Source organism: Nyctibius grandis, unplaced genomic scaffold (assembly GCF_013368605.1).
Source record: "Nyctibius grandis isolate bNycGra1 unplaced genomic scaffold, bNycGra1.pri scaffold_100_arrow_ctg1, whole genome shotgun sequence".
Lineage (NCBI taxonomy): Eukaryota > Metazoa > Chordata > Aves > Nyctibiiformes > Nyctibiidae > Nyctibius > Nyctibius grandis.
Genome location: NW_027167476.1, coordinates 40,248 through 67,037, shown reverse-complemented (window position 1 = coordinate 67,037; position 26,790 = coordinate 40,248). Strand labels below are relative to the sequence as shown.

The following is a 26,790-nucleotide window of genomic DNA, read 5'->3' as shown; positions in this document are numbered from 1 at the left end:
ATCGTTTGATATTGTGCAATTATTAATTAATCAATTAGCTGAGTGATGTCCCCATGCCCCCAAGGCACGATGCTACGGGGGGAGGAAGGTGCTTCCCGCCATGCAGGGGCTTCCCCCACACTGGGACCCCCCCACACACACTGGGACCCCCCCAACACACTGGGACCCCCCCCCAACACACTGGGACCCCCCCCACACACACTGGGACACCCCCAACACACTGGGACCCTCCCAAACTGGGAACCACCACACTGAGACCCCCCCCAACACACTGGGACCCCCCCACACTGGGACACCCCCAAACTGGGATCCCCCATGCTGGGACCCTCCCAAACTGGGAACTGCCACACTGAGACCCTCCCAAACTGGGACCCCCCCATGCTGGGACCCTCCCAAACTGGGAACCACCACACTGAGACCCTCCCAAACTGGGACACCCCCAAAACTGGGACCCCCCCATGCTGGGACACCCCCATCCTGGGACACCCCCAAACTGGGACCCCCCCATGCTGGGACCCTCCCAAACTGGGAACCACCACACTGAGACCCTCCCAAACTGGGACCCCCCCATGCTGGGGACCCTCCCAAACTGGGAACCACCACACTGAGACCCTCTCAAACTGGGACACCCCCAAAACTGGGACCCCCTCAAACTGGGGCACCCCCAAACTGGGACCCCTCCATGCTGGGACCCTCACAAACTGTGAACCACCACACTGAGACCCTCCCAAACTGGGACCCCCCCCATGCTGGGACACCCCCATGCTGGGACCCTCCCAAACTGGGACCCTCCCAAACTGGGAACCACCACACTGAGACCCCCCCCCAACACACTGGGACCCCCCCCAAACTGGGACCACCCAAACTGGGACACCCCCATACTGGGACCCCCCCAAACTGGGAACTGCCACACTGAGACCCCCCCAAACTGGGACCCCCCCCAAACTGGGACCCCCCCACGCTGGGACACCCCCATGCTGGGACCCTCCCAAACTGGGACCCTCCCAAACTGGAACCACCACACTGAGACCCTCCCAAACTGGGACCCCCCCATGCTGGGACCCTCCCATACTGGGAACCACCACACTGAGACCCTCCCAAACTGGGACACCCCCAAAACTGGGACCCTCCCAAACTGGGACACCCCCATGCTGGGACCTCCCATGCTGGGAACCACCACACTGAGACCCTCCCAAACTGGGACCCCACCATGCTGGGACCCTCCCAAACTGGGAACTGCCACACTGGGACCCTCCCAAACTGGGACCCCCCCATGCTGGGACACCCCCATGCTGGGACCCTCCCAAACTGGGACCCTCCAAACTGGGAACCACCACACTGAGACCCTCCCAGACTGGGGACCCCCCCATGCTGGGACCCTCCCATACTGGGAACCACCACACTGAGACCCTCCCAAACTGGGACACCCCCAACTGGGACACCCCCATGCTGTGGACCCTCCCAAACTGGGAACCACCACACTGAGACCCTCCCAAACTGGGACACCCCCATGCTGGGACACCCCCCTGCTGTGACCCTCACAAACTGGGAACCGCCACACTGAGACCCTCCCAAACTGGGACCCCCCTATGCTGGGACCCTCCCATACTGGGAACCACCACACTGGGACCCCCCCTCAACACACTGGGGACACCCCCAAACTGGGACACCCCATGCTGGGACCCCTCCCAACTGGGAACCACCACACTGAGACCCTCCCAAACTGGGACACCCCCCAAATTGGGACACCCCCAAATTGGGAATCAGCCATGCTGGGACCCTCCCATACTGGGAACCACCACACTGAGACCCTCCCAAACTGGGACACCCCCAAACTGGGACACCCCCAAACTGGGAACCACCACACTGAGACCCTCCAAACTGGGAACCACCACACTGAGGACCCTCCCAAACTGGGACACCCCCATGCTGGGACCCTCCCAAACTGGGAACTGCCACACTGGGACCCTCCCAAACTGGGGACCCCCCCCACACTGGGACACCCCTATGCTGGGACACCCCCATGCTGGGACCCTCCCAAACTGGGAACTGCCCACACTGGGACCCTCCCAAACTGGGACCCCCCCTATGCTGGGACCCTCCCAAACTGGGAACCACCACACTGAGACCCTCCCAAACTGGACACCCCCATGCTGCCGACCCTCCCAAACTGGGAACCACCACACTGAGACCCTCCCAAACTGGGACACCCCCAAAACTGGGACCCCCCCCCATGCTGGGACACCCCCATGCTGGGAAACCCCAAACTGGGACCCCCCATGCTTGGGACCCTCCCAAACTGGGAACCACCACACTGAGACCCTCCCAAACTGGGACACCCCCAAACTGGGACACCCCCAAACTGGGATCCCCCATGCTGGGACCCTCCCAAACTGGGACCCTCCCAAACTGGGAACTGCCACACTGAGACCCTCCCAAACTGGGACACCCCCATGCTGCGACCCTCCCAAACTGGGAACCACCACTCTGAGACCCTCCCAAACTGGGACCCCCCCAAAACTGGGACCCCCCCATGCTGGGACACCCCCATCCTGGGACACCCCCATGCTGGGACCCTCCCAAACTGGGAACTGCCACACTGGGACCCTCCCAAACTGGGAACCACCACACTGAGACCCTCCCAAACTGGGACACCCCCACACTGGGACACCCCCCCAACACACTGGGACCACCCCCCACACTGGGACACCCCCACACTGAGACCCCCCCCCCAACCCACTGGGACACCCCCATGCTGCGACCCTCCCAAACTGGGAACTGCCACACTGGGACCCTCCCAAACTGGGACCCCCCCATGCTGGGACCCTCACAAACTGGGAACCACCACACTGAGACCCCCCCAGACTGGGACACCCCCATGCTGGGACCCTCCCAAACTGGGAACCACCACACTGAGACCCTCCCAAACTGGGACACCCCCAAACTGGGACACCCCCATGCTGCGACCCTCCCAAACTGGGAACTGCCACACTGGGACCCTCCCAAACTGGGACACCCCCATGCTGGGACCCTCCCAAACTGGGAACTGCCACACTGGGACCCCCCCAAACTGGGATCCCCCATGCTGGGACCCTCCCAAACTGGGAACCACCACACTGAGACCCTCCCAAACTGAGACCCTCCCAAACTGGGACACTCCCACACTGGGACACCCCCAAACTGGGATCCCTCATGCTGGGACCCTCCCATACTGGGAACCGTCACACTGGGACCCTCCCATGGGACCCGGGGTGTGCATCCCCCCCACGGGAAGGGCATTAATGGGTACCAGAACTATCCAAATCCATCTCAGTTCCCCCTCCCGAGCCCGTGGGAGTTTTATGGCTTCTTAAAATTCCCCCGTCTCCGGCGCAGGCGCGGGGGAGTCGCATCCCCCCGGCGCCGGCAGCTGATTTTACCGGCGGTTAATTATAAATACGAGCGTGTGACTATTAATACGCACGAGCGCGGAGAAGGACGGGGTTGGGACACGCTCCCCACCCGGCAGGAGCCAGCCCGGAGCGGGGCTGGGGGTGGTCGAGCTCTGGGTGGCCACCGGGATGGGCTTGTCCCCAGGAGAGCATCGCTACGGGGGGTTTGGTGATGGGAGGGTGATGGTGATGGTCACTGGTGGGACTGGGGGACTTGGGATGGGCTCTGGGGGGCTTTTGGTGATGGTGATGGACAATGGTGGGACTGGGCGACCTGGGATGGGCTGTCCCCAGGCAAGAGCATCGTTCTGGGGGGGTTTGGTGATGGGAGGGTGATGGTGATGGTCACTGGTGGGACTGGGGGACTTGGATGGGCTCTGAGGTGGTTGGTCACGGGAGGGTGACGGTGATGGACACTGGTGGGACTGGGGGACCTGGGACGGCTTGTCCCCAGGCCAGAGCATCACTACGGGGGTTTGGTGATGGGAGGGTGATGGTGATGGTCACTGGTGGGACTGGGGGACCCAGGAAGGGCTTGTCCCCAGGCGAGAGCATCGCTCTGGGGGGGTTTTGGTTATGGGAGGGTGATGGTGATGGTCACTGGTGGGACTGGGGGACCCGGGATGGGCTTGTCCCCAGGCGAGAGCATCGCTCTGGGGGGGTTTGGTGATGGGAGGGTGATGGTGATGGTCACTGGTGGGACTGGGGGACTTGGGATGGGCTCTGAGGGGGTTTGGTCATGGGAGGGTGATGGTGATGGTCACTGGTGGGACTGGGGGACCCGGGATGGGCTTGTGCCCAGGCCAGAGCATCGCTCTGGGGGGGTTTGGTCATTGGAGGGCGATGGTGATGGTCACTGGTGGGACTGGGGGACCCGGGATGGGCTTGTCCCCAGGCCAGAGCATCGCTACGGGGGGGTTTGGTGATGGGAAGGTGATGGTGATGGTCACTGGTGGGACTGGGGGACCCGGGATGGGCTTGTCCCCAGGAGAACATCGCTACGGGGGGGTTTGGTGATGGGAGGGTGTATGGTGATGGTCACTGTGGGACTGGGGGACCCAGGATGGGCTTGTCCCCAGGCCAGAGCATCACTACGGGGGGTTTGGTCACGGGAGGGTGATGGTGATGGTCACTGGTGGGACTGGGGAACTTGGATGGGCTCTGAGGTGGTTTGGTCGCGGGAGGGGATGGTGATGGTCACTGGTGGGGCTGGGGGACCCGGGATGGGCTTGTCCCCAGGAGAGCATCGCTCTGGGGGGGTTTTGGTGATGGGGAGGGTGATGGTGATGGTCACTGGTGGGACTGGGGGACTTGGGATGGGCTCTGAGGGGATTTGGTCACGGGAGGGTGATGGTGATGGTCACTGGTGGGACTGGGGGACCCGGGATGGGCTTGTCCCCAGGCCAGAGCATCGCTCTGGGGGGGTTTGGTGATGGGAGGGTGATGGTGATGGTCACTGGTGGGACTGGGGGACCCGGGATGGGCTTGTCCCCAGGCCAGAGCATCGCTCTGGGGGGGTTGAAGATGACGAGTTCCCGGCTCCATCCCAGCCCCCACGCCCCCCCCCAGGATGAACACCCCTCCGGGGGGAGCGGCGGGCGCTGTCGCTCGCGGAGCCCCCGCGGTTCCTCCCCGCGGCAGAGCTATTTTACGCTTATTGAATTTTTCATAACCGCCTTGTGAGCGATCGGCGGCCGGGGTCACCCTTCACGCGCCGCCGGTCGCCATGGAAACGCGAGCGCTGAGCCGCCCCCCGTCCCCTCCCAGCCGAGCCGCCGCGCTCACCGCAACGGGCTTCCCCGGGTGCCACGGGGACACCGGTACGGGTCACCGCTCTGCCAGCCGGGCAGGGGGCACCTACACACCCCCGGAGCCGGCTCCGTGGGCAAGCGTTGGCCAACACACATCCCAGAGTCAACCAGGTTGGAAGAGCCCTCTGAGACCATCGAGTCCAACCATTGCCCTGACACCACCATGGCAACTAGACCAGGGCACTTAGTGCCATGGCCAGGCTTTTCTTAAACCCCTCCAGAGATGGTGACTCCACCACCTCCCTGGCAGCCCCTTCCAATGGCTAATGACCCTTGCTGAGAAGAAATGCTTCCTCATGGCCAACCTGACCCTCCCCTGGCCAAGCTTGAGGCTGTGTCCTCTTGTCCTATCACTGGTTGCCTGGGAGAAGAGGCCGACTCCCACTCCACTACAACCTCCCTTCAGGTAGTTGTAGACTGCACTAAGGTCACCTCTGAGCCTCCTCTTCTCCAGGCTAAAACACCCCCAGCTCCCTCAGCCGTTCCTCGCAGGTCAGACCCTCCAGACCCTTCCCCAGCTTGGTCGCCCTCCTCTGCACTCGCTCCAACACCTCAACATCTTCCTTGCAGTGTGTGGGGTTGGTGTGGCCCAAGTGTCAGACCCGGCCCTTGTTCTTGTTGAACCTCACGCTGTTGGTCTCGGCCCATCGATCCAACCTGTCCAGATCCCTCTGCAGACCCTTCCTACCCTCCAGCAGATCGACACTCCCACCCAGCTTGGGGTCACCTGCACATTCCCTGAGGGTGCACTCCATCCCTACGTCTAGATCATCTATAAAGACATCAAACACCAACCAACCCCCTCCCAAGCCAACCCGTTGGCAGCACCAACGTTAACTCAAAGCCGGGTGGGGGCCGGGGGATGTGCAGGGCCGGGGGCAGCGGGTGCTGACCTGCGAGGAGGAAGGTGATGAGGCAGGTCTCCTTTGGCATGAAGAGCTTCAGGCGGGAGCCGCTGAACACGTACTCCACCACGGCCTCGGAGCGGCCGGCGCGCTGCAGGAAGGGCAGGAACTGCTTCGCCTTCTGCGTGTCCTGGGGGAGAGAAAAGCGGGGGGTCAGGGCAGGGGGTCACCAGCTGCCCCCCTTGATGCCCCCCGAGGTCCCTCGTGGTGGGGACAGCGGCCGCTCCTCGCCGTGGGCTCGGTGCCCGCATCGGCCTTGCCCACCCCGTGGGGGATGCGGGATGTGGGCAGGAGTGGGCAGGAACAGGTAGGAGCAGGCAGGAGAGGGCAGGAGCGGGCAGGAGCAGGGAGGAGAGGGCAGGAGCGGGCAGGAGAAGGCAGGAGCGGGCAGGAGCAGGCAGGAGAGGGCAGGAGAGGGCAGGAGCGGGCAGGAGCGGGGAGGAGCGGGGAGGAGCGGGCAGGAGCGGGCAGGAGAGGGCAGGAGCAGGGAGGAGCGGGCAGGAGCAGGGAGGAGCAGGCAGGAGCAGGGAGGAGCAGGCAGGAGCGGGCAGGAGCGGGCAGGAGCGGGCAGGAGCGGGCAGGAGCGGGCAGGAGCAGGGAGGAGCAGGCAGGAGAGGGCAGGACCGGGCAGGAGCAGGGAGGAGAGGGCAGGAGCAGGCAGGAGAGGGCAGGACCGGGCAGGAGCAGGCAGGAGCAGGGAGGAGAGGGCAGGTTGCATTCTGCCCCATCCCTGCCCTCCACACCGGAGCAGCCCACAACTCCCCTGTCCCAGGACTCCGCGCGCCGCCCGCTCCCTTCCCAGCTGCCAACCGCGGAGGATAAATTCAGGCACGTTCGTTAATGAAAACTTAACGAGCTGCCGAGTAGCTCAGGGGGCCGGGGCTGGGGGGGGGGGGGGTCGGGGTCCCCGACAGGCAGCCAGGGTGGCTTTTATCTCGCTCCCTTCTTGATTTAGAAAAACGAGCTGTGGAGGAGAGAGGGAGCGTGCCCCCCTTGATGCCCCCCGAGGTCCCTCGTGGTGGGGACAGTGGCCGCTCCTCGCTGTGGGCTCGGTGCCCGCTCAGCCTTGCCCACCCTGGGCCGTATCCCCAGGATACGGGATCCCCCGGTATATGGCATCCCCGGGGATGCCCACCCTTCACCCCACGAGGCGTTTCCCCTCCTGCCGTCCCCGCCGACCGGCACAGCGGGACGAGCCGCAGCACCGACGCTCACCGGGGCAGGAGCAGGGCGAGCAGATGCCGGTGGAGGGGACGGCTGTGCCGGCGTCGGGGGTGAATTTCGGGAGGGCTCAGGGTGGCTCTGGCTCCCCAGCACAGCTCTGGGCACCGTGGCTACGCAGCGGGTGGCCTTAGGGACGGGTGGCAGCTCTGGCAGGGACCCAGTGGGCGCCTCGGGGACAGCCAAGGGGATGGAGATGAGGCACTCCTGGACCTGTTCCCCTGGGTGGGCTCTCCAGGGCTGGCACCCCCTGCTCCTCCAGAGGGGCCGGGGCACCAGGAGGAATAACCCCCTGCACCAGTACAGGCTGGGGGGGACCTACTGGAGAGCAGCTCTGCAGAGAAGGACCTGGGGGTTCTGGGGGACAACAAGTTCCCCATGAGCCAACAATGTGCCCTTGGGGCCAGGAAGGCCAGTGGTGTCCTGGGGTGCGTGAGGAAGAGTGTGGGCAGCAGGTCGAGGGAGGTTCTCCTGCCCCTCTACACGGCCCTGGTGAGGCCACACCTGGAGTAACTGTGTGCAGTTCTGGGCCCCCCAGTTCAAGACAGACCAGGAGCTACTGGAGAGAGTCCAGCGGAGGGGTACAGAGATGGTCAGAGGGCTGGAGCATCTCTGCTGCGAGGAGAGGCTGAGGGAGCTGGGGCTGTTCAGCTGGAGAAGAGCAGACTGAGGGGGGATCTTATCAATGCTCACAGATACCTCAGGGGGGGTGTCAAGGGGATGGGGCCAGACTCTTCTCAGTGGTGCCCAGTGACAGGACAAGGGGCAACGGGCACAAGCTGAAACATGGGAAGTTCCATCTGAATATGAGGAGGAACTTCTTTGGCGTGAGGGTGCCAGAGCCCTGGCACAGGCTGCCCAGGGAGGGGGGAGTCTCCTTCTCTGGAGATATTCAAACCCGCCTGGACGTGACCCTGTGCGACGTGCTCTGGGTGACCCTGCTTGGGCAGGGGTTGGGCTGGGTGATCTCCTGAGGTGCCTCCCAACCCTTAACCAGTCTGTGATTCTGTGACACAGGGGAGCACGTGCCAGCAGCGTCACCGGATAAATTCAGCTGGAGGATCTCCACCACGCTGGCATCTCCCCACCCCGGCCGTGCCAAGCCCTGGCTCCCACCTCCAGCGCCACGCTGGCAGCTCGGGCTCCCTTCATCATCCCTGGGTACAAAGAGGTGCTTCCAGGGCACGACCCCCCCGCCCCACCACGTGCAGCCCCCCCACACCCCCATCCCGAGCCCTTTTCGGGGCTCCCCAACTGATGCCACCCCAGGGTTATCCCCATGTGGTGCTGCCCACACCCCCCACCCAGGTGCTCTCACCCCCTTACTGTTATTTTAACACATCCAGCATTTAATTAGCTGGGAATCGAAGGAAAATTATGCATAAATACAGCGAGGGGGAAAAAAAAACCCTCCTCCCAAGGCCGCTTTTCTGTGAAGCTCTGCCAATTATGCAAAATTATTCAAGGACTTTTGACAAGGACGGGAGGCTTTGGGGCGGCCGGAGCGCACGCTGGTGGCACGAGCGAGCTGGCAGGGATTTGTGTGGCTCTTTGCTTTTTCTCCCTGGTTTTGGGGAGATTTGTCTCGTGGAGGAGCCTGCGGCGACGGCGAAGGGATGCTGCGTCCCTTGGCGGCTCCTGGCACGCCGGGAACGCTGGCCCGTGGGCAGGGAGAGGGTGGGGATGGCACCAGGGAGGGCTTGGGGGGTGGGGAGGAGCGGGATGCTCCTGGGATGTCCTGTTGTCCCCTGGGCCAGCGGTGTGGGGAGGGGAGATGCCGTGGGGAGGGGAGATGCCGTGGGGAGGGGAGATGCTGTGCCAGGAAAGCGCAGTGGGCACAGCTTGGCAAAACCACAGGGGCTTCAGGTATGAAGAGCCCGGGGACAGGGATGCCCCCAGAGGACGAGGGACCTGGAGCAAGGCCACACGAGCCGCTCCATCACCGTGCCAGCGCCGGTGCCCCTTTGCCAGTGGTGGCGGCACTCGCTCTCTACCAGGCAAACCAGTGCCAGAGCTGGCAGCGGGCGAGGGCACTGAGGCTCCAGTTTGGAGCTGGGAGCCCAGGGACCTCGATGGATCCCCTCCCACCGCCCCAACCCCCCAGGACCCCGACCCTAATTCACACTGAGTTATTTTGGCAGCGGCGTGTGCCAGCATCCATCACCCAAGTGCTGACACGCGGCCGAGCGAGGCCGGGATCGATTTACAGAGAACTATTAAAGATTAAAAGAGATTAACAAATCTTCGTAAGAGCTGTGGTGTGTGAGGGCGATTTGGGTGGCGGAGGTTCCCCCCTCCCGTTCGCCTCCGACTCCTTCACTCGCTGCCCCTGATTGAGTTACGGGGGGGTGCAGGAGTTGGGGTGCCCAGGAGGGCGCAGGAACTGGGGTGCCCAGATTTGGGGTGCCCAGAAGGGTGTAGGATTTGGGGTGCCAGGACAGCGCAGGAACTGGGGTGCCCAGGATGACACAGGAACTGGGGTGCCCAGGACAGCGCAGGAATTGGGGTGCCCAGGATGGCACAGGATTTGGGGTGCCAGAAGGGCACAGGAACTGGGGTGCCCAGGACAGCACAGGAACTGGGGTGCCAGGAGGGCACAGGAACTGGGGCGCCAGGAGGGTGCTGGATTTGGGGTGCCAGGAGGGCGCAGGAATTGGGTTGCCAGGACAGCACAGGATTTGAGGTGCCAGGAGGGCGCAGGAACTGGGGTGTCCAGGATAGTGTAGGATTTGGGGTGCCCAGGACGGTGCAGGATTTGGGGTGCCCAGGACGACACAGGAATTGGGGTGCCCAGGACAGCACAGGATTTGGGGTGCCAGGAGGGCGCAGGAACTGGGGTGCCCGGGACAGCACAGGATTTGGGGTGCCAGGAGGGCGCAGGATTTGGGGTGCCCAGGACAGCACAGGATTTGGGGTGCCAGGAGGGCGCAGGAACTGGGGTGCCCAGGATAGTGCAGGATTTGGGGTGCCAGGACAACGCAGGATTTGGGTCAGAATTCCCCCACATCCCGCACACACCGAGCGGGACCCCGGGCTGTGCCAGAGTGCCGGCACCCGGCCCCGATCCAGCTCTGCTCCACGCACCCTGTCCTGGCAAAGCGCCCGCGCCACGCGGTCCTTACCCCGGAGATGTCGGCCACGCGGTGGATGGGCACCTCCTTCTTGCTGTGCAGCCCTTTGCCGTTCTTGATGGCCCTGGGAAGGAGAGGGGGGACATGAGGCATCAGCGCCCACCATGGTGGTGACCCCATGGATGGGGATGGGGTGGGATGGGATGGGGATGGAAGGGAGGTTGTAGCGGGGTGGGAGTCGGCCTCTTCTCCCAGGCAACCAGCGACAGGACAAGAGGACACAGCCTCAAGCTTGGCCAGGGGAGGTTCAGGTTGGACATTAGGAAGCATTTCTTCTCAGCAAGGGTCATTAGCCATTGGAAGGGGCTGCCCAGGGAGGTGGTGGAGTCCCCATCTCTGGAGGGGTTTAAGAAAAGCCTGGCCATGGCACTTAGTGCCCTGGTCTAGTTGCCATGGTGGTGTCAGGGCAATGGTTGGACTCGATGAGCCCAGAGGGCTCTTCCAGCCTCATTGATTCTGTGAGATGGGATGGGATGGGGATGGGGATGGGATGGGATGGGGGGATGTGGTGCAGCTCTGCAATACACCCCCAGAGGCAGCACAGGCGCCCCCCGGCCAGGCAGTACCACCCCCCCGGCACGGCACTCACCGAGCCTCTGCGGCCAAGAGCTCGTCGTAGTGTGAGGACCTCTGGTCGTCGTCTTGCCGGTAGCGGATGACGGTGGCCAGGCCCTTGCTCACCAGCGCCTCGGCGATGTTGCTGTGAGAGAGAAGAGAGCGAGGGGGGCTCAGCACCGGTGCGGGGGTCCGGCTGCCCCAGCACCCACAATCCCAGAGTCAATGAGATTGGAAGAGCCCTCTGGGCTCATCGAGTCCAACCGTTGCCCTGACACCACCCTGGCAACTAGACCAGGGCACTAAGTGCCATGGCCAGGCTTTTCTTAAACCCCTCCAGAGATGGGGACTCCACCACCTCCCTGGGCAGCCCCTTCCAATGGCTAACGACCCTTTCTGAGAAGAAATGCTTCCTAATGTCCAACCTGAACCTCCCCTGGCCAAGCTAAGGGGGCACCTCCGCGGTGGGCATCACCCCAAAACCCCCCGCAGCACCCCCAAACCAGAGCGCTCAGCACCCCCCTGGGGGCGTGGGAGCCTCACACTGGATTTTACCCCCCTATTGCTCTTTTCTCTCCCTGCCCCCCTCGCTGGGCGCGGGGCGGCGGGTGCTGCCAACGGGCACCGTCAGTCGCTGCCGTTCCAGCCCGCTGCTTCAACCATGATCATCCATTCTGCCTCGCTGGGCGCGTCCGTAATTCCCCTCCAATTACCCAGGCGGGGCGCAGAGCCCGAATTCACTATTAAAAATAAAAACCATCTATAAAGTATATATATATATCTATATAAAAAATATATAGGGGGGGGCTGATCCTGCCCTTGAGGGGGGAAGGGAAGAGCCAGCACCAGGAGGTGAAAATAGGTCTCAGCTCAGAGCAGAAAGGGGGAAAAAAAGGGAAAATGAGGAAAAAAGGAAAAATAAGGAAAAAGGAAAAATAAGGAAAAAAAGGAAAAAAAAAAAAGGGGAAAAAAAAAAAAAAAAAAAAGGAAAAAAAAGGAAAAATAAGGAAAAAAGGAAAAATAAGGAAAAATAAGGAAAAAATAAAAAAAAAGAAAAAAGGAAAAAAGGAAAATAAGAAAAAAGGAAAAATAAGGAAAAAAGGAAAAATAAGGAAAAAAAAGGAAAAATAAGGAAAAAGGAAAAATAAGGAAAAAAAGGAAAAAAAGGAAAAAAGGGGAAAAAAAGGAAAAATAAGGGAAAAAGGAAAAATAAGGAAAAATAAGGAAAAAAGGAAAAAGGAAAAAAAAAGGAAAAAAGGAAAAAGGAAAAAAAAGGAAAATAAGGAAAAATAAGGAAAAAAGAAAAAGGAAAAAGGAAAAAAGGAAAATAAGGAAAAAAGGAAAAATAAGGAAAAAAGGAAAAATAAGAAAAAAAAAGGAAAAATAAGGGAAAAAGGAAAAATAAGGAAAAATAAGGAAAAAAGGAAAAAAGGAAAAAGGAAAAAAGGAAAAAAAGGAAAAAAGGAAAATAGGAAAAAAAGGAAAAAATAAGGAAAAATGAAAAAATAAGGAAAAAAGGAAAAATAAGGAAAAAAGGAAAAATAAGGGAAAAAGGAAAAATAAGGGAAAATAAGGAAAAAAGGAAAAATAAGGAAAAATAAGGAAAAAAAGGAAAAAGGAAAAAAAGGAAAAAAGGAAAAAAGTAAAAATAAGGAAAAATAAGGAAAAAAGAAAAAAAGGAAAAAAGGAAAAAGGAAAATAAGGAAAAAAAGGAAAAATAAGGAAAAAAGGAAAAATAAGGGAAAAAGGAAAAATAAGGAAAAAAGGAAAAAAGGAAAAATAAGGAAAAATAAGGAAAAATAAGGAAAAAAGGAAAAATAAGGAAAAAAGGAAAAATAAGGAAAAAAAAGGAAAAATAAGGAAAAATGAGGCTTGGTAAAGGAGGGAGGAAGGCGCAGGAGGAGGCAGCACCCGCAGCACCGCACCTCCAGCTGTCTTGGGCACAAAGAGGCGGCTGTGCCAGGGCTGGTGACCCAGTGGCCCCCCAACACCACGGTCTGTGCCCCCCCAAGGGCTGGGGCTGGGCACAAGGTGCCAGGGCTGGTGACCAGGCTGATGGCAACGGGCAAGGGGTGGCGGCGGGAGGGATGCAGGGATGCTCGCCCCGGTGCCCTGTGACACCAAGGGGACTCGGGGGTGACCCGGAGGCAGCAGCACCCCAAGGACGTGCGAATCTGCAAGGAGGGTGCTGGGGGACCTGGACCACCCCAGCAGCTCGGGGCCAGCCTGGTGAGGACAAGGTGGCCCGGGTCCCCCATGGGGACAAGGAGGGGAGGTCGCTGCCGGCGGGGCCACATGGGGGGAGCACAGGAGGGATGAGCCCGTGGGCACACCAGCACCCCCAGCCACCAAACCCTGACCTGTGCCAGCGTCCCAGTGCCACCAACACACCCAGCCACCAAACCCAGAGCCGTGCCAGCGTCCCAGTGCCACCAACACCCCCAGCCATGAAACCCTGAGCCATGCCAGTGCCCCAGTGCCACCAACACCCCCAGACACCAAACCCTGAGCCGTGCCAGCGTCCCAGTGCCACCAACACCCCCAGCCACCAAACCCTGGCCTGTGCCAGCGTCCCAGTGCCACCAACACCCCCAGCCACCAAACCCAGAGCCGTGCCAGTGCCCCAGTGTCACACCAGCCACCAAACCCTGACCTGTGCCAGTGCCCCAGTGCCACCAACACCCCAGCCACAAACCCTGGCCTGTGCCAGCGTCCCAGTGCCACAAACACCCCCAGACACCAAACCCTGACCTGTGCCAGCGCCCCAGTGCCACCAACACCCCCAGCCACCAAACCCAGAGCTGTGCCAGCGTCCCAGTGCCACCAACACCCCCAGACACCAAACCCAGAGCCGTGCCAGCATCCCAGTGCCACCAACAGCCCCAGACACCAAACCCTGAGCCGTGCCAGCGTCCCAGTGCCACCAAACACCCAGCCACCAAACCCAGAGCTGTGCCAGGGCCCCAGTGTCACCAGCACCCCCAGCCACCAAACCCTGACCTGTGCCAGCGCCCCAGTGTCACCAGCACCCCCAGCCACCAAACCCAGAGCCGTGCCAGCGCCCCAGTGCCACCAACACCCCCAGACACCAAACCCAGAGCCGTGCCAGCATCCCAGTGTCACCAACACCCCCAGCCACCAAACCCAGAGCCGTGCCAGCGCCCCAGTGCCACCAACACCCCCAGCCACCAAACCCAGAGCCGTGCCAGCATCCCAGTGCCACCAGCACCCACAGCCACCAAACCCTGAGCCATGCCAGTGCCCCAGTGTCACCAACACCCCCAGCCACCAAACCCTGGCCTGTGCCAGCATCCCAGTGCCACCAACACCCCCAGCCACCAAACCCAGCCCCCAAGTTAAGCCCAGATTAAAGCCTGGGAATGTGAAAACGCAGATGAAAAGCTCTTTGCTGTGGCCAAAAAAAATCTTATTAGGCCGTGAAATAGAGTTTTCCCACTTAAAAGGACGGCGGAGGGAAAAAGGGCTATTTTCAAGCTCCCCCCGCCCCGCCCCGCCCCCCAAAACTCATTTCACAGTTTCCCCCCCTGAAAAATCCACAAAAATAAGTTTTTCAGCAGCGTTTTCACCCACTGAAACCTCTCCGCCCCCCGCGCCGTGCCCAGAGGTGGGCATCACCAAAACTCACCGAATTAGCCCCAAAACGCGGCACCCCGCTGCCTGCGGGGACCGTATCCCCCTGCACCCCCAGCGCTGCCCGGTGACCTGGGGGGGACAGGAGGGAGCAGGACACGCCGGTCCCAGCAGTGGGGATGCCACGAGCCACCGGCCGTGTGGCGGTGGCCACGCTGGCCCCACCTCCGTGCCCGCAGCCCGACCCGAGGACGATGATGGGAGATGGGTTATGGGGTACTGGCACGGCTGGCAGGTTGGGGACAGCTCCAGCATCCCTGTCCTGCATCCCAACGCGTTCCCCAGGAGGGAGCCGGGCTCGTGGGGTCACCGAGTCCCACAGGCGGGCACGCTGGGGGTCCCACCCCACCCCACAGCCAGTACCCACCATGCCCACTGCCCACGAGCTGCCTGATGCTGCCGGGTGCCCGGGGATGCTGTGGGATGCTGTGGGATGCCGTGGGATACTGTGGGATGTGGTGGGATGACATGGGATGCTGTGGGATGCTGTGGGATGTGGTGGGATGACATGGGATGCTGTGGGATGCTGTGGGATGTGGTGGGATGACATGGGAGGCTGTGGGATGCCATGGGATGCTGTGGGATGCTATGGGATGCCATGGGATGCTGTAGGATGACGTGGGGTGCTATGGGAGGCTGTGGGATGCCATGGGATGCTGTGGGATGTTATGGGATGCTGTGGGATGCTGTGGGATGCCGTGGGATGACATGAGATGCTGTGGGATGCTGTGGGATGCTGTGGGATGCTGTGGGATGCCGTGGGATACTGTGGGATGTGGTGGGATGACATGGGATGCTGTGGGATGCTGTGGGATGTGGTGGGATGACATGGGATGCTGTGGGATGCTGTGGGATACTGTGGGATGTGGTGGGATGACATGGGATGCTGTGGGATGCTGTGGGATGCTGTGGGATGACATGAGATGCTGTGGGATGCTGTGGGATGCCATGGGATGCTGTGGGATGACGTGGGATGCTGTGGGAGGCTGTGGGATGCCATGGGATGCTGTGGGATGTTATGGGATGCTGTGGGATGCTGTGGGATGCTGTGGGATGCTGTGGGAGGCTGTGGGATGCTGTGGGATGACATGGGATGTTATGGGATGCTGTGGGATGACATGGGATGCTGTGGGATGCTGTGGGATGCTGTGGGATGACATGGGATGCTGTGGGATGCTGTGGGATGCCGTGGGATGCTGCGACCCCAGGCTGCAGCTGACGCCGTGCCCGGCTTCCCCCTGCCACCCTGCTGCCAGCACAGGCAGGGACCTGCAGGACCTGCCACCAAGATCAACCCCAGCCCCAAAAGCCACCCCGGGCAGGCAGGACCCGCGGCACCGGGCTCCAGCAGCCAGGCAGGGCTCAGCCCCCTGCCCGGGCCACCCGCCCCAGTGAGCTGCCGGCGTGCCCAGCGTGCCAAGCAGGCTCAGCCCAGCCCTGGTGCCAGGCGGGTAAGCCAGGCTTACAGACAAGCCCGGCTTTCTTCCTGGCTCTGGGAGCATCATCCCAGCGCAAGCCACCAGCCCTGGCACGGGCAGGGCTGGGTTCTCCCTTGCCACCGGAGTGGGAAATAAACCCACTCGTGAGATAACGTCACCGAAGGTCACCCCGTGGGTGCCTGGGTGAGATGGCAGCGGGGTGACGGGGAGATTGCGGCCTCCCGGCACGACGCTCCGCAGCTTCCCCAGCCCCGGGAGGAAGGGGAGGGAAGCGCAGCGCTGCAGCACGTTGGGTCCGTGCCAAAGTGGCTGCTACGGGGAGAGAAAAAAACTAGGAGAAGCAAAGGGGCTGTGCCAAACCGTCCCCGCTGCCACCCGGGCGCTGGCACAACGTCGCAGGAGGAGCCTGGCACCGCCCGTGTCCTGCGGGGGGAGAGTCACCGACCCTGCCCCGGGTGTGGAAATGGGTGTAGGGCTGGGGAGGGGGGGCATCACCGCTGTGCAGGGACAGCACCCATGAGGAGGGTCCCAAGGGTGCAGGAAAGCACCCATGAGGAGGGTCCCAAGGGTGCAGGAAAGCACCCATGAGGAGGGTCCTCAGGGTGCAGGACAGCACCCACGAGGAGGGTCCTCAGGGTGCAGGGACGTCACCCATGAGGAGGGTCACCAGGGTGCAGGAAAGCACCCATGAGGAGGGTCCCCAGGGAGCGGGGACAAGCACCCACAGGAGGGTCCTCAGGGTGCAGGGACGTCACCCATGAGGAGGGTCACCAGGGTGCAGGAAAGCACCCATGAGGAGGGTCCTCAGGGTGCAGGGACAGCACCCACGAGGAGGGTCCTCAGGGTGCAGGACAGCACCCACGAGGAGGGTCCCCAGGGTGCAGGGACGTCACCCATGAGGAGGGTCCCCAGGGTGCAGGGACAGCACCCACGAGGAGGGTCCTCAGGGTGCAGGGACGTCACCCATGAGGAGGGTCCCCCGGGTGCAGGAAAGCACCCACGAGGAGGGTCCCCAGGGTGCAGGACAGCACCCATGAGGAGGGTCCCCAGGGTGCAGGACAGCACCCACGAGGAGGGTCCTCAGGGTGCAGGACAGCACCCATGAGGAGGGTCCCCAGGGTGCAGGGACAGCACCCATGAGGAGGGTCACCAGGGTGAAGGACAGCATCATGAGGAGGGTCCCGAGGGTGAAGGGACAGCACCCACGAGGAGGGTCTCCAGGGTGCAGGACAGCACCCACAAGGACGGTCTCCAGGGTGCAGGAAAGCACCCACGAGTCAAGGAAATGGGGTGTAGGGCTGGTGAGGGACACCACAGCACGGGGAGGTGATGTCCCTTGGACGAGGACGGACATCCCGGGGACACACAAACAGATCACAGAATCACAGAATCACAGATGCTCCAAAGCAACCAGCCAGAGAGCCAGTTTCATGGGGGGGGTCGTCCAGCCCCCAGCCACCCTCCGTCCCCAGTGTCCCCCAGGGCGCGCGGCAGAGCCCCAGCAAGCGCCAGGCTGGAGTTTGGTGGGTTAAAAACTGGCTGGCTGGGCGAGCCCAGAGAGAGTGGTGGGAATGGGGCAAAGTCCAACTGGTGCCGGTCACCAGCGGTGTTCCCCAGGGCTCAGTGCTGGGCCGGTGCTGTTCAATGTCTTTATAGATGATCTAGACGTAGGGATGGAGTGCACCCTCAGGGAATGTGCAGGTGACCCCAAGCTGGGTGGGAGTGTCGATCTGCTGGAGGGTAGGAAGGGTCTGCAGAGGGATCTGGACAGGTTGGATAAATGGACCGAGACCAACGGCGTGAGGTTCAACAAGAACAAGGGCCAGGTCTGACACTTGGGCCACACCAACCCCACACACTTCAAGAGAGATGTTGAGGTGTTGGAGCGAGTGCAGAGGAGGGCGACCAAGGTGGGGAAGGGTCTGGAGGGTCTGACCTCCAAGGGACGGCCTGAGGGAGCTGGGGTGTGTTTAGCCTGGAGAAGAGGAGGCTCAGAGGTGACCTTAGTGCAGTCTACAACTACCTGAAGGGAGGTTGTAGTGAAGTGGGAGTTGGCCTCTTCTCCCGGGCAACCAGCGCTAGGACAAGAGGACACAGCATCAAGCTTGGCCAGGGGAGGGTCAGGTTGGACATGAGGAAGCATTTCTTCTCAGCAAGGGTCATTAGCCATTGGAAGGGGCTGCCCAGGGAGGTGGTGGAGTCACCATCTCTGGAGGGGTTTAAGAAAAGCCTGGCCATGGCACTTAGTGCCCTGGTCTAGTTGCCATGGTGGTGTCAGGGCAATGGTTGGACTCGATGGTCCCAGAGGGCTCTTCCAACCTGAGTGATCCTGAGCTCTGTGCCCCGTTCCCCGCACTTACATCCCTCCGATGGAGACGGTGGCACACGTGCGCTCGGAGAAGGCGGGCACGGTCTCGGTGGCGTTGCTGGCCGGGCGGATGTAGTCCACCGTCACGTTCACCTAGGCAAGACAGACGGGCACGGGGTCAGAGCCAGGAGCCTCCCGGGGGGGGACAAGCTGCCACCCCGGGTTCCCAGGGTGATGCTGGGGGTACCCAGGCTCCTGCCAGGCACGGCGTTGGCGAGGCAGGGAGCAGCCCCTGGAACCCCGGCTGTGAACCCAGCGCCGAGCCATGCCATCCCCGTGTGCCCTGTCCCCGTGCCACTGCCACCCGCCCACCCTGCATCGCCCACCTGGCACCCGGGACAAGCACCACCATCACTCCTGAGATGAAAGGTGCCACGAAAGGCACTCCTGGCACTACGACCGAGCCCCTGGGCACGGGGACGCTGGCACGGGACTGAAGGCCACGGGCAGGGCTGTGCCCCCCCCCGGGCTCAGGTCCAGCACGTGAACGAAGCCAACGGCACCCAGGAGGGCGGCAAAGGGGCTCCCCCTGCACCCCCAGACCTGGCTCGGGCACCTCCTGTACCCCCTGCACCCCAGACCTGGCTCAGGGACCTCCTGCACCCCCTGCACCCCCAGCCCCTGCTCAGGGACCTCCTGTGCCCTCAGTCCTGGCTCAGGCACCTCCTGCACCCCCAGACCCATCTTGGGCACCCCTGCACCCCCAGCCCTGTCTTGGGCACCTCCTGTATGCCCAGATCTGGTTTGAGCACCTCCTCCACCCCCAGCCCCAGGTCAGGCACCTCCTGCACCCCCAGCACCGTCTTGGGCACCTCCTGCACCCCCAGCCCGGTCTTGGGCACCTCCTGCACCCCCAGCCCCAGTTCGGGCACCTCCTACACCCCCAGCTCCGTCTTGGGCACCTCCTGCACCCCCAGCCCCATCTGGGGCACCTCCTGCACCCCCAGCCCCAGTTCGGGCACCTCCTGCACCCCCAGCTCCATTGGGCACCTCCTGCACCCCCAGCCCCAGCTCAGGCACCTCCTGCCCCCCCAGATCTGTCTTGGGCACCCCTGCATGCCCAGACCTGGCTCAGGCACCTCCTGCACCCCCAGCCCTGTCTTGGGCACCTCCTGTATGCCCAGATCTGGTTTGAGCACCTCCTCCACCCCCAGCCCCAGGTCAGGCACCTCCTGCACCCCCAGCTCCATCTTGGGCACCTCCTGCACCCCCAGCCCTGTCTTGGGCACCTCCTGCACCCCCAGCCCCAACTGGGGCACCTCCTGCACCCCCAGCCCCAGTTCGGGCACCTCCTACACCCCCAGACCTGTCTTGGGCACCCCCTGCACCCCCAGCCCCAGCTCAGGCACCTCCTGCACCCCCAGCCCTGTCTTGGGCACCTCCTGCATGCCCAGACCTGGTTTGAGCACCTCCTACCCCCAGCCCCAGGTCAGGCACCTCCTGCACCCCCAGCTCCATCTTGGGCACCTCCTGCACCCCCAGCCCTGTCTTGGGCACCTCCTGAACCCCCAGACCTGGTTTGAGCACCTCCTGCACCCCCAGCCTCAGGTCAGGCACCTCCTACCCCCAGCTCTATCTTGGGCACCTCCTGCACCCCCAGCCCTGTCTTGGGCACCTCCTGCATGCCCAGCCCTGTCTTGGGCACCTCCTGCACCCCCAGCCCCAGTTCGGGCACCTCCTGCCCCCCCAGCTCCGTCTTGGGCACCTCCTGCACCCCCAGCCCTGTCTTGGGCACCTCCTGCACCCCCAGCCCCAGCTCAGGCACCTCCTGCCCCCCAGATCTGTCTTGGGCACCCCTGCATGCCCAGACCTGGTTTGAGCACCTCCTGCACCCCCAGACCTGTCTTGGGCACCTCCTGCACCCCAGCCCCAGTTCGGGCACCTCCTCCACCCCCAGCCCTGTCTTGGGCACCTCCTGCACCCCCAGCCCCAACTGGGGCACCTCCTGCACCCCCAGCCCCAACTGGGGCACCTCCTGCCCCCCAGACCTGTCTTGGGCACCCCCTGCATGCCCAGACCTGGTTTGAGCACCTCCTGCACCCCCAGCCCCAACTTGGGCACCTCCTGCACCCCCAGCCCTGGCTCGGGCACCCCCTGCACCCCCAGCCCGGGCACCTCCCGCACCCGTACACCCAAGCTGAGGGTGCTCCTCATCCCACCCAACCGCTTTTAGCCGTGACAAGACCCAGACCCCAGCCCAGAAGCACAGGGGACACCGCGCCACAGCAGCACCCAGCTCCGGGGCTCTGCGCTGAGCCCGGCGTCACCCCGTGCCACCCCCGGGACCCGCAGCGGGCTCTCGCTCCCTCCCGGAGCCAGGCGGTGTCGGCGGCGGGTTCCCAAGGTCAACGGCAGTCAGGGTGAATTAAATCACTCGCCAGCCCTGCTCCCTGGAGGAGATCCAGCCCCGAGGAGGGGGGCACCGCGCGCCCCGGCGCAGCCAACGCGGTCAATGTCACCCGGACCCTGTCCCCGTCCCCGTCCCCACGTGCCCTACGCCGTGTCACCAGCCCTCTCGTGCGAGGGGGCACAGGGAGGACACGGCCCCTGGGAAACGCGGGGCCATCGGGGCCAAAAACGCCCATGGCAGCGGGAGGAGGAGGAGGAGGACCGGTGCCCAGGGCGCTGAGCACCCCGTCCCTGCCTGGATGTGACCCCTGTGACATGTGCTGGGTGACCCTGCTTTGGCAGGGGTTGGGCTGGGTGATCTCCAGGGGTCCCTTCCAATGCTGTGGGATGACATGGGATGCCGTGGGAGGCTGTGGGATGCTGTGGGAGGCTGTGGGATGCTGTGGGATGCTGTGGGATGCTGTGGGATGCTGTGGGATGCTGTGGGAGGCTGTGGGATGCTGTGGGGTACTGTGGGATGCTGTGGAGGCTGTGGGATGCCGTGGGATGCTGTGGGATGCCATGGGATGACATGGGATGCTGTGGGAGGCTGGTGGGGATGCTGTGGGATGCTGTGGGATGACATGGGATGCTGTGGGATGCTGTGGGATGTTATGGGATGCTATGGGAGGCTGTGGGAGGCTGTGGGATGCTGTGGGATGACATGGGATGCTGTGGATGCTGTGGGAGGCTGTGGGAGGCTGTGGGATGACATGGATGCCATGGATGCTGTGGGATGCTGTGGGATGCTGTGGGATGCTGTGGGATGCTGTGGGATGCTGTGGGATGCTGTGGGATGTTATGGGATGCTGTGGGATGCTGTGGGAGGCTGTGGGATGACATGGGATGCCGTGGGATGCCATGGGATGCTGTGGGAGGCTGTGGGATGACATGGGATGCTGTGGGATGCTGTGGGAGGCTGTGGGATGACATGGGATGCTGTGGGATGCTGTGGGGTGACATGGGATGTTATGGGATGCTGTGGGATGCTATGGGATGACATGGGATGCTGTGGGATGCTGTGGGAGGCTGTGGGATGCTATGGGATGACATGGGATGCTGTGGGATGCTGTGGGATGACATGGGAGGCTGTGGGATGCTGTGGGATGCTGTGGGATGCTATGGGATGCCATGGGATGCTGTGGGATGCCGTGGCATGCTATGGGATGCTGTGGGATGCTGTGGCATGCTATGGGATGCCATGGGATGCTGTGGATGCTGTGGGATGCTGTAGGATGCTGTGGGATGCTGTGGGATGCTGTGGCATGCTATGGGATGCCATGGGATGCTGTGGGATGCTGTGGGATGCCAGGGGAGGCTGTGGGATGCTGTGGATGCTGTAGGATGCTGTTGGGAGGCTGTGGGATGCCGTGGGATGCCGTGGGATTGCTGTGGGATGCTATGGGATGCCAGTGGGAGGCTGTGGGATGCTGTGGGAGGCTGTGGGAGGTTTGTGGAGGCTGTGGGATGCTGTGGGAGGCTGTGGGAGGCTGTGGGATGTTATGGATGCTGGGGGAGGCTGTGGGATGCCATGGGATGCTGTGGGATGCTGTGGGATGCTGTGGGATGCTATGGGATTGCTGTGGGATGACATGGGATGCTGTGGGATGCTGTGGGATGCTGTGGGAGGCTGTGGGATGCTGTGGGATGCTATGGGATGCTGTGGGATGCTATGGGATGCTGTGGGATGCTGTGGGATGCTGTGGGATGCCATGGGATGCTGTGGGATGCTGTGGGATGCGCCAGCTCTCCCCGAGTTTGCAGGCTGCCAGTAGCACGCAGCAAAAATCGCCCGTCAGCGCAAAAAAACCTGCAAAAGTCGGCAAAAATCCGCAGAAGTCGGCAAAAAAAGTCTGCAGAACCTTCCCTCCTCGGGGCAGCGGGATCACGTGCCAGGGAAACGTTTCCCCCAGTCAAACCCTGTGCCCTGCTCTGCCCAGCTCTGATCTCCGGTGCCCCGGCGGTGCCAGCACCGGGAGTGCCACCTTCGGTGCCCCGGCACAGAGCGACCCTGGAAGGGACAGGGATGGGGACGGTGGCACCGGGGACCCCAGGGCACCGCAGGACCAGAGGGGAGCAGCACCCCTGGGTGCTCGGGCACCCCGGGGAGAGCCACCCCCCCGCTGGTGACACCAGGGAGCGCGTCGCTGCCGTGCCAGGAGCACCCGCCGCGGCTCGGTTCGATCGCCCGCGCGACGCCGTAATTAAACCAACGTGGTAATTAAACCAGCGTGGTAATTAAACCAAGTGCTGACCCGCGGCGGATCGATGGGCACGGCCCCGCCTGACACGCACCGGGGGCACACGGATCCATACCGGGCACCGCGGCGGGGCCGGGGCCGTGGCAGCCGGGGTATCCCGTGCCACCGGGCAAGTTCCACCGTGCCAGGTCACCCTGGGGCTGGCGGAAGGGTCCCCAGGGTGCAGGGACAGCACCCACAGGAGGGTCCCCAGGGTGCAGGGACAGCACCCACGAGGAGGGTCCCCATGACGGGCAGGTAAAAGCACATTAAAAAAATGGGGGTGGGAAATGAGGGGTTTTGGGGCCCAGGTCGCTGCCACCGGCGCGGAGGCCGGGGTGAGCCACCCGGCGCGGGGCTGTCCCCTCCCAGCAGAGCCGCCAGCCTCCGGGGACAGTTTTGATCATTAACTGACTGGATTTTTTCATCGCCTCCCTCCATCAAATTAATCTGAAGTGAAACACGCAGAGCTGACCCAGGCGATGTTATAAAGCAAACGAGGCGACGCCAAAGGCAAGCGGGCACCCGGCTCTCGGGGCTACCGACCGGGTGGAGGCAGGTGCCAGGGCCCCTTGGGGACAGCCAGGGACCGGGGCTGCCCCACATGGGGACGGCTCCCCCAGCACCTCGGGGTGGGCACGGGGACACACGGAGCAGCCACCGGACTCAGAATCACAGAATCAATGAGGTGGGAAGAGCCCTCTGGGCTCATCGAGTCCAACCGTTGCCCTGACACCACCATGGCAACTAGACCAGGGCACTAAGTGCCATGGCCAGGCTTTTCTTAAACCCCTCCAGAGATGGGGACTCCACCACCTCCCTGGGCAGCCCCTTCCAATGGCTAATGACCCTTGCTGAGAAGAAATGCTTCCTAATGGCCAACCTGACCCTCCCCTGGCCAAGCTTGAGGCTGTGTCCTCTTGTCCTGTCGCTGGTTGCCTGGGAGAAGAGGCCGACTCCCACCCCGCTACAACCTCCCTTCAGGTAGTTGTAGACTGCACTAAGGTCACCTCTGAGCCTCCTCTTCTCCAGGCTAAACACCCCCAGCTCCCTCAGCCGTTCCTCGCAGCTCAGACCCTCCAGACCCTTCCCCAGCTTGGTCGCCCTCCTCTGCACTCGCTCCAGCACCTCAACATCTCTCTTGCAGTGTGTGGGGTTGGTGTGGCCCAAGTGTCAGACCCGGCCCTTGTTCTTGTTGAACCTCACGCCGTTGGTCTCAGCCCATCCATCCAACCTGCCCAGACCCCTCTGCAGACCCTTCCTACCCTCCAGCAGATCGACACTCCCACCCAGCTTGGTGTCACCTGCACATTCCCTGAGGGTGCACTCCATCCCTACGTCTAGATCATCTATAAAGACATTGAACAGCACCGGCCCCAGCACTGAGCCCTGGGGGACACCGCTAGTGACCGGCACCAGTTGGACTTTGCCCCATTCCCCACCACTCTCTGGGCTCGGCCAGCCAGCCAGTTTTTAACCCATTTAAGAGTCCACCCAGCCAAGCCCCGGGCAGCCAGTTTGCCCAGGAGGATGCTGTGGGAGACAGTGTCGAATCCCTCACTGAAGTCTAGATAGATACAGCCACAGCCCTGCCTTCATCTACTGAGCAGGTCACTTGGTCACAGAAGGAGACCAGGTTGGTCAAGCAGGACCTGCCTTTCAGGAATCCGTGTTGGCTGGCCCCAGTGTTCTTAGCCATTGGAAGGGGCTGCCCAGGGAGGTGGTGGAGTCACCATCTCTGGAGGGGTTTAAGAAAAGCCTGGCCATGGCACTTAGTGCCCTGGTCTAGTTGCCATGGTGGTGTCAGGGCAATGGTTGGACTCGATGAGCCCAGAGGGCTCTTCCAACCTCATTGATTCTGGGATTCTGTGTGATTCTGTGATGCCCCCGTTGCCCTGCACGTGCCATGAGAACCCTTCACAAGCGCCAGCTCCATCCTCGTGGCTGCTCCAACCACAGCAAGCGACACCCTTCCCATTAGCAAAGTCTCTCAAGCTGCTCGTTTTTCCCTTTTTTTTTTTGTGTTTTTTTTTTTAATATACAACCAGGGCTCTGAAATGGAAAGATGCAATTAGGCATGGAAATAGCCCTCAATGAGCAGCAGCGAGCGGCCGCGCTACGAGGGAAATTGATTTTATTCGAACCATTTTACGAGCGTTGGAAAATTGCCTCCTGAGCGTGTGCCTCGGCACTTAAGCGCCCGCCACATCCTTCACTCCCCTGAATCGCTCTAAACCAGCCCAGAAAAATATGAACCGAAGGGAAATGTGCAGGGAGGGAGGGACACGGCGCTGCTGGGCGACGGGGCGCAGCTCTAGGGGTGCCCCAGCGTTGGGTGCCCCCCGCAACCCCCCTCCCATCCCCTCTCCCCTCTCATACCTTCTTCCCGATGAGCTTCTTGCGCAGGAACTCCCGGGCCTCGAACATGTAGGGGATGTCGTAGAGGGGCCTCAGCTTCCTGTTCTTGTCCTGGGGAGGGGGGCAGAGAGGGGGCACAGGTCAGGGGAGGGGGGCAGAGAGCGGGCACAGGTCAGGGGAGCCCCCCTAAAGCCACCACTGCGCTCCCCGTTCCGCAGCGGACACCCCAGCACCCCCTGCCCGCTCCCATGGGTGCCCTCCTGCTCCCATGGGTGCCCTCCCACTCCCGTACGCCAGGGTGGGCTCCCCGCAGCCCCAGGACCACCGAAACCCCCAGGGACCCCCCCACACACAGCCAACACCCCGCCACGGGGCCGTGCCAGCAGCCGCCGCACGGTGCCACGCTGAGCACCACCGAGGTGAAGGGGAAGGGATGTAGGGGGGGATTTGGGGTGCGGGGGACCCTCACCCCCACCGAGCACCCCAACCCCTCTCGCCAGCCCCCCTGGCCCCAGCTCAGCGCTGCCCAGGGATCTCTGGAGGAGATGCCCAGGAAAGGAGCCGCCGGCACAGGCAGGGGCTCACGGGCCAGCCAGGAGAGAGCCGAGGGGGGGACTGAGCTGGCACCAAGGCTGGCAATCCCCCCCTGTCCCCATCCCGAGTGCCAGTGGCAGGAGCAGCGTCCCCCAAGCCCTGGCTTTGCCTGGGGGCTCCGGGCAGGGGTCTGGGCAGGGGTCCAGGCAGGGGTCCGGGCAGGGCTCCGGGCAGGGGTCCCTCCTGCCTGGTCACCGTCCCCAAGAGCAGCCGAAGCAGGTGCCATGCCAGCGCGCAGCAGTGTCCCATGTCACCCTCCCTGTGACGAGGCTTTGGGGCCAGAGACGGTGTTTTTGGAGCCACCACCTCTGAGGGGCTTGTCCCCTACAAACGGTGCCACCACGACCCCTGGCCACGGCACACGGTGTGATGGCACAACGGACCTGGTTTGGAAAGCGATGCCATCCCCAGAGGGAGCGTTAGGGTACCGGTGCCCTCGGGCCCTGCCAGGGTGTGAGGGGAGGAAGGAGGGAGGAGAAGACAACCCTGGGAGCTCAAACCCAGGCTGGGCGCAGAATGGGTTGAGAGCAGCCCTGAGGAGAAGGGCTTGGGGGTGATGGGTGACGAGAAGCTCACCATGAGCCGGCACCGTGCGCTGGCAGCCCAGAAAGCCACCCGTGTGCTGGGCTGCATCCCCAGCAGCGTGGCCAGCAGGTCAGGGAGGGGATTCTGCCCCTCTGCTCCGCTCTCGGGAGACC

At 62.5% G+C, this 26,790-nt stretch overlaps 2 protein-coding genes across 2 annotated transcripts in view; one reads left to right on the top strand and one right to left on the bottom strand.

The window, feature by feature from the left end:
- The window catches only part of SND1 (staphylococcal nuclease and tudor domain containing 1), a gene marked incomplete at its 3' end in the record, with an annotated part of 77,208 nt that overhangs the window by 12,863 nt on the left and 37,555 nt on the right, over positions 1 to 26,790 (bottom strand). The window contains exons 11-15 of the mRNA XM_068424524.1: positions 25,520 to 25,609; positions 18,505 to 18,605; positions 11,089 to 11,199; positions 10,491 to 10,563; positions 6,136 to 6,277 (exon numbers count right to left, since the gene is read on the bottom strand). Of these exons, the coding sequence (XP_068280625.1) occupies positions 6,136 to 6,277; positions 10,491 to 10,563; positions 11,089 to 11,199; positions 18,505 to 18,605; positions 25,520 to 25,609 (517 nt within the window). The remainder of the gene's footprint in view (positions 1 to 6,135; positions 6,278 to 10,490; positions 10,564 to 11,088; positions 11,200 to 18,504; positions 18,606 to 25,519; positions 25,610 to 26,790) is intronic.
- Positions 1,511 to 3,413, top strand: LOC137677239 (uncharacterized). Its single transcript, XM_068424523.1, is given in 3 exon segments — positions 1,511 to 1,634; positions 1,902 to 2,009; positions 3,376 to 3,413. Coding segments are annotated over 3 exon segments (270 nt in total).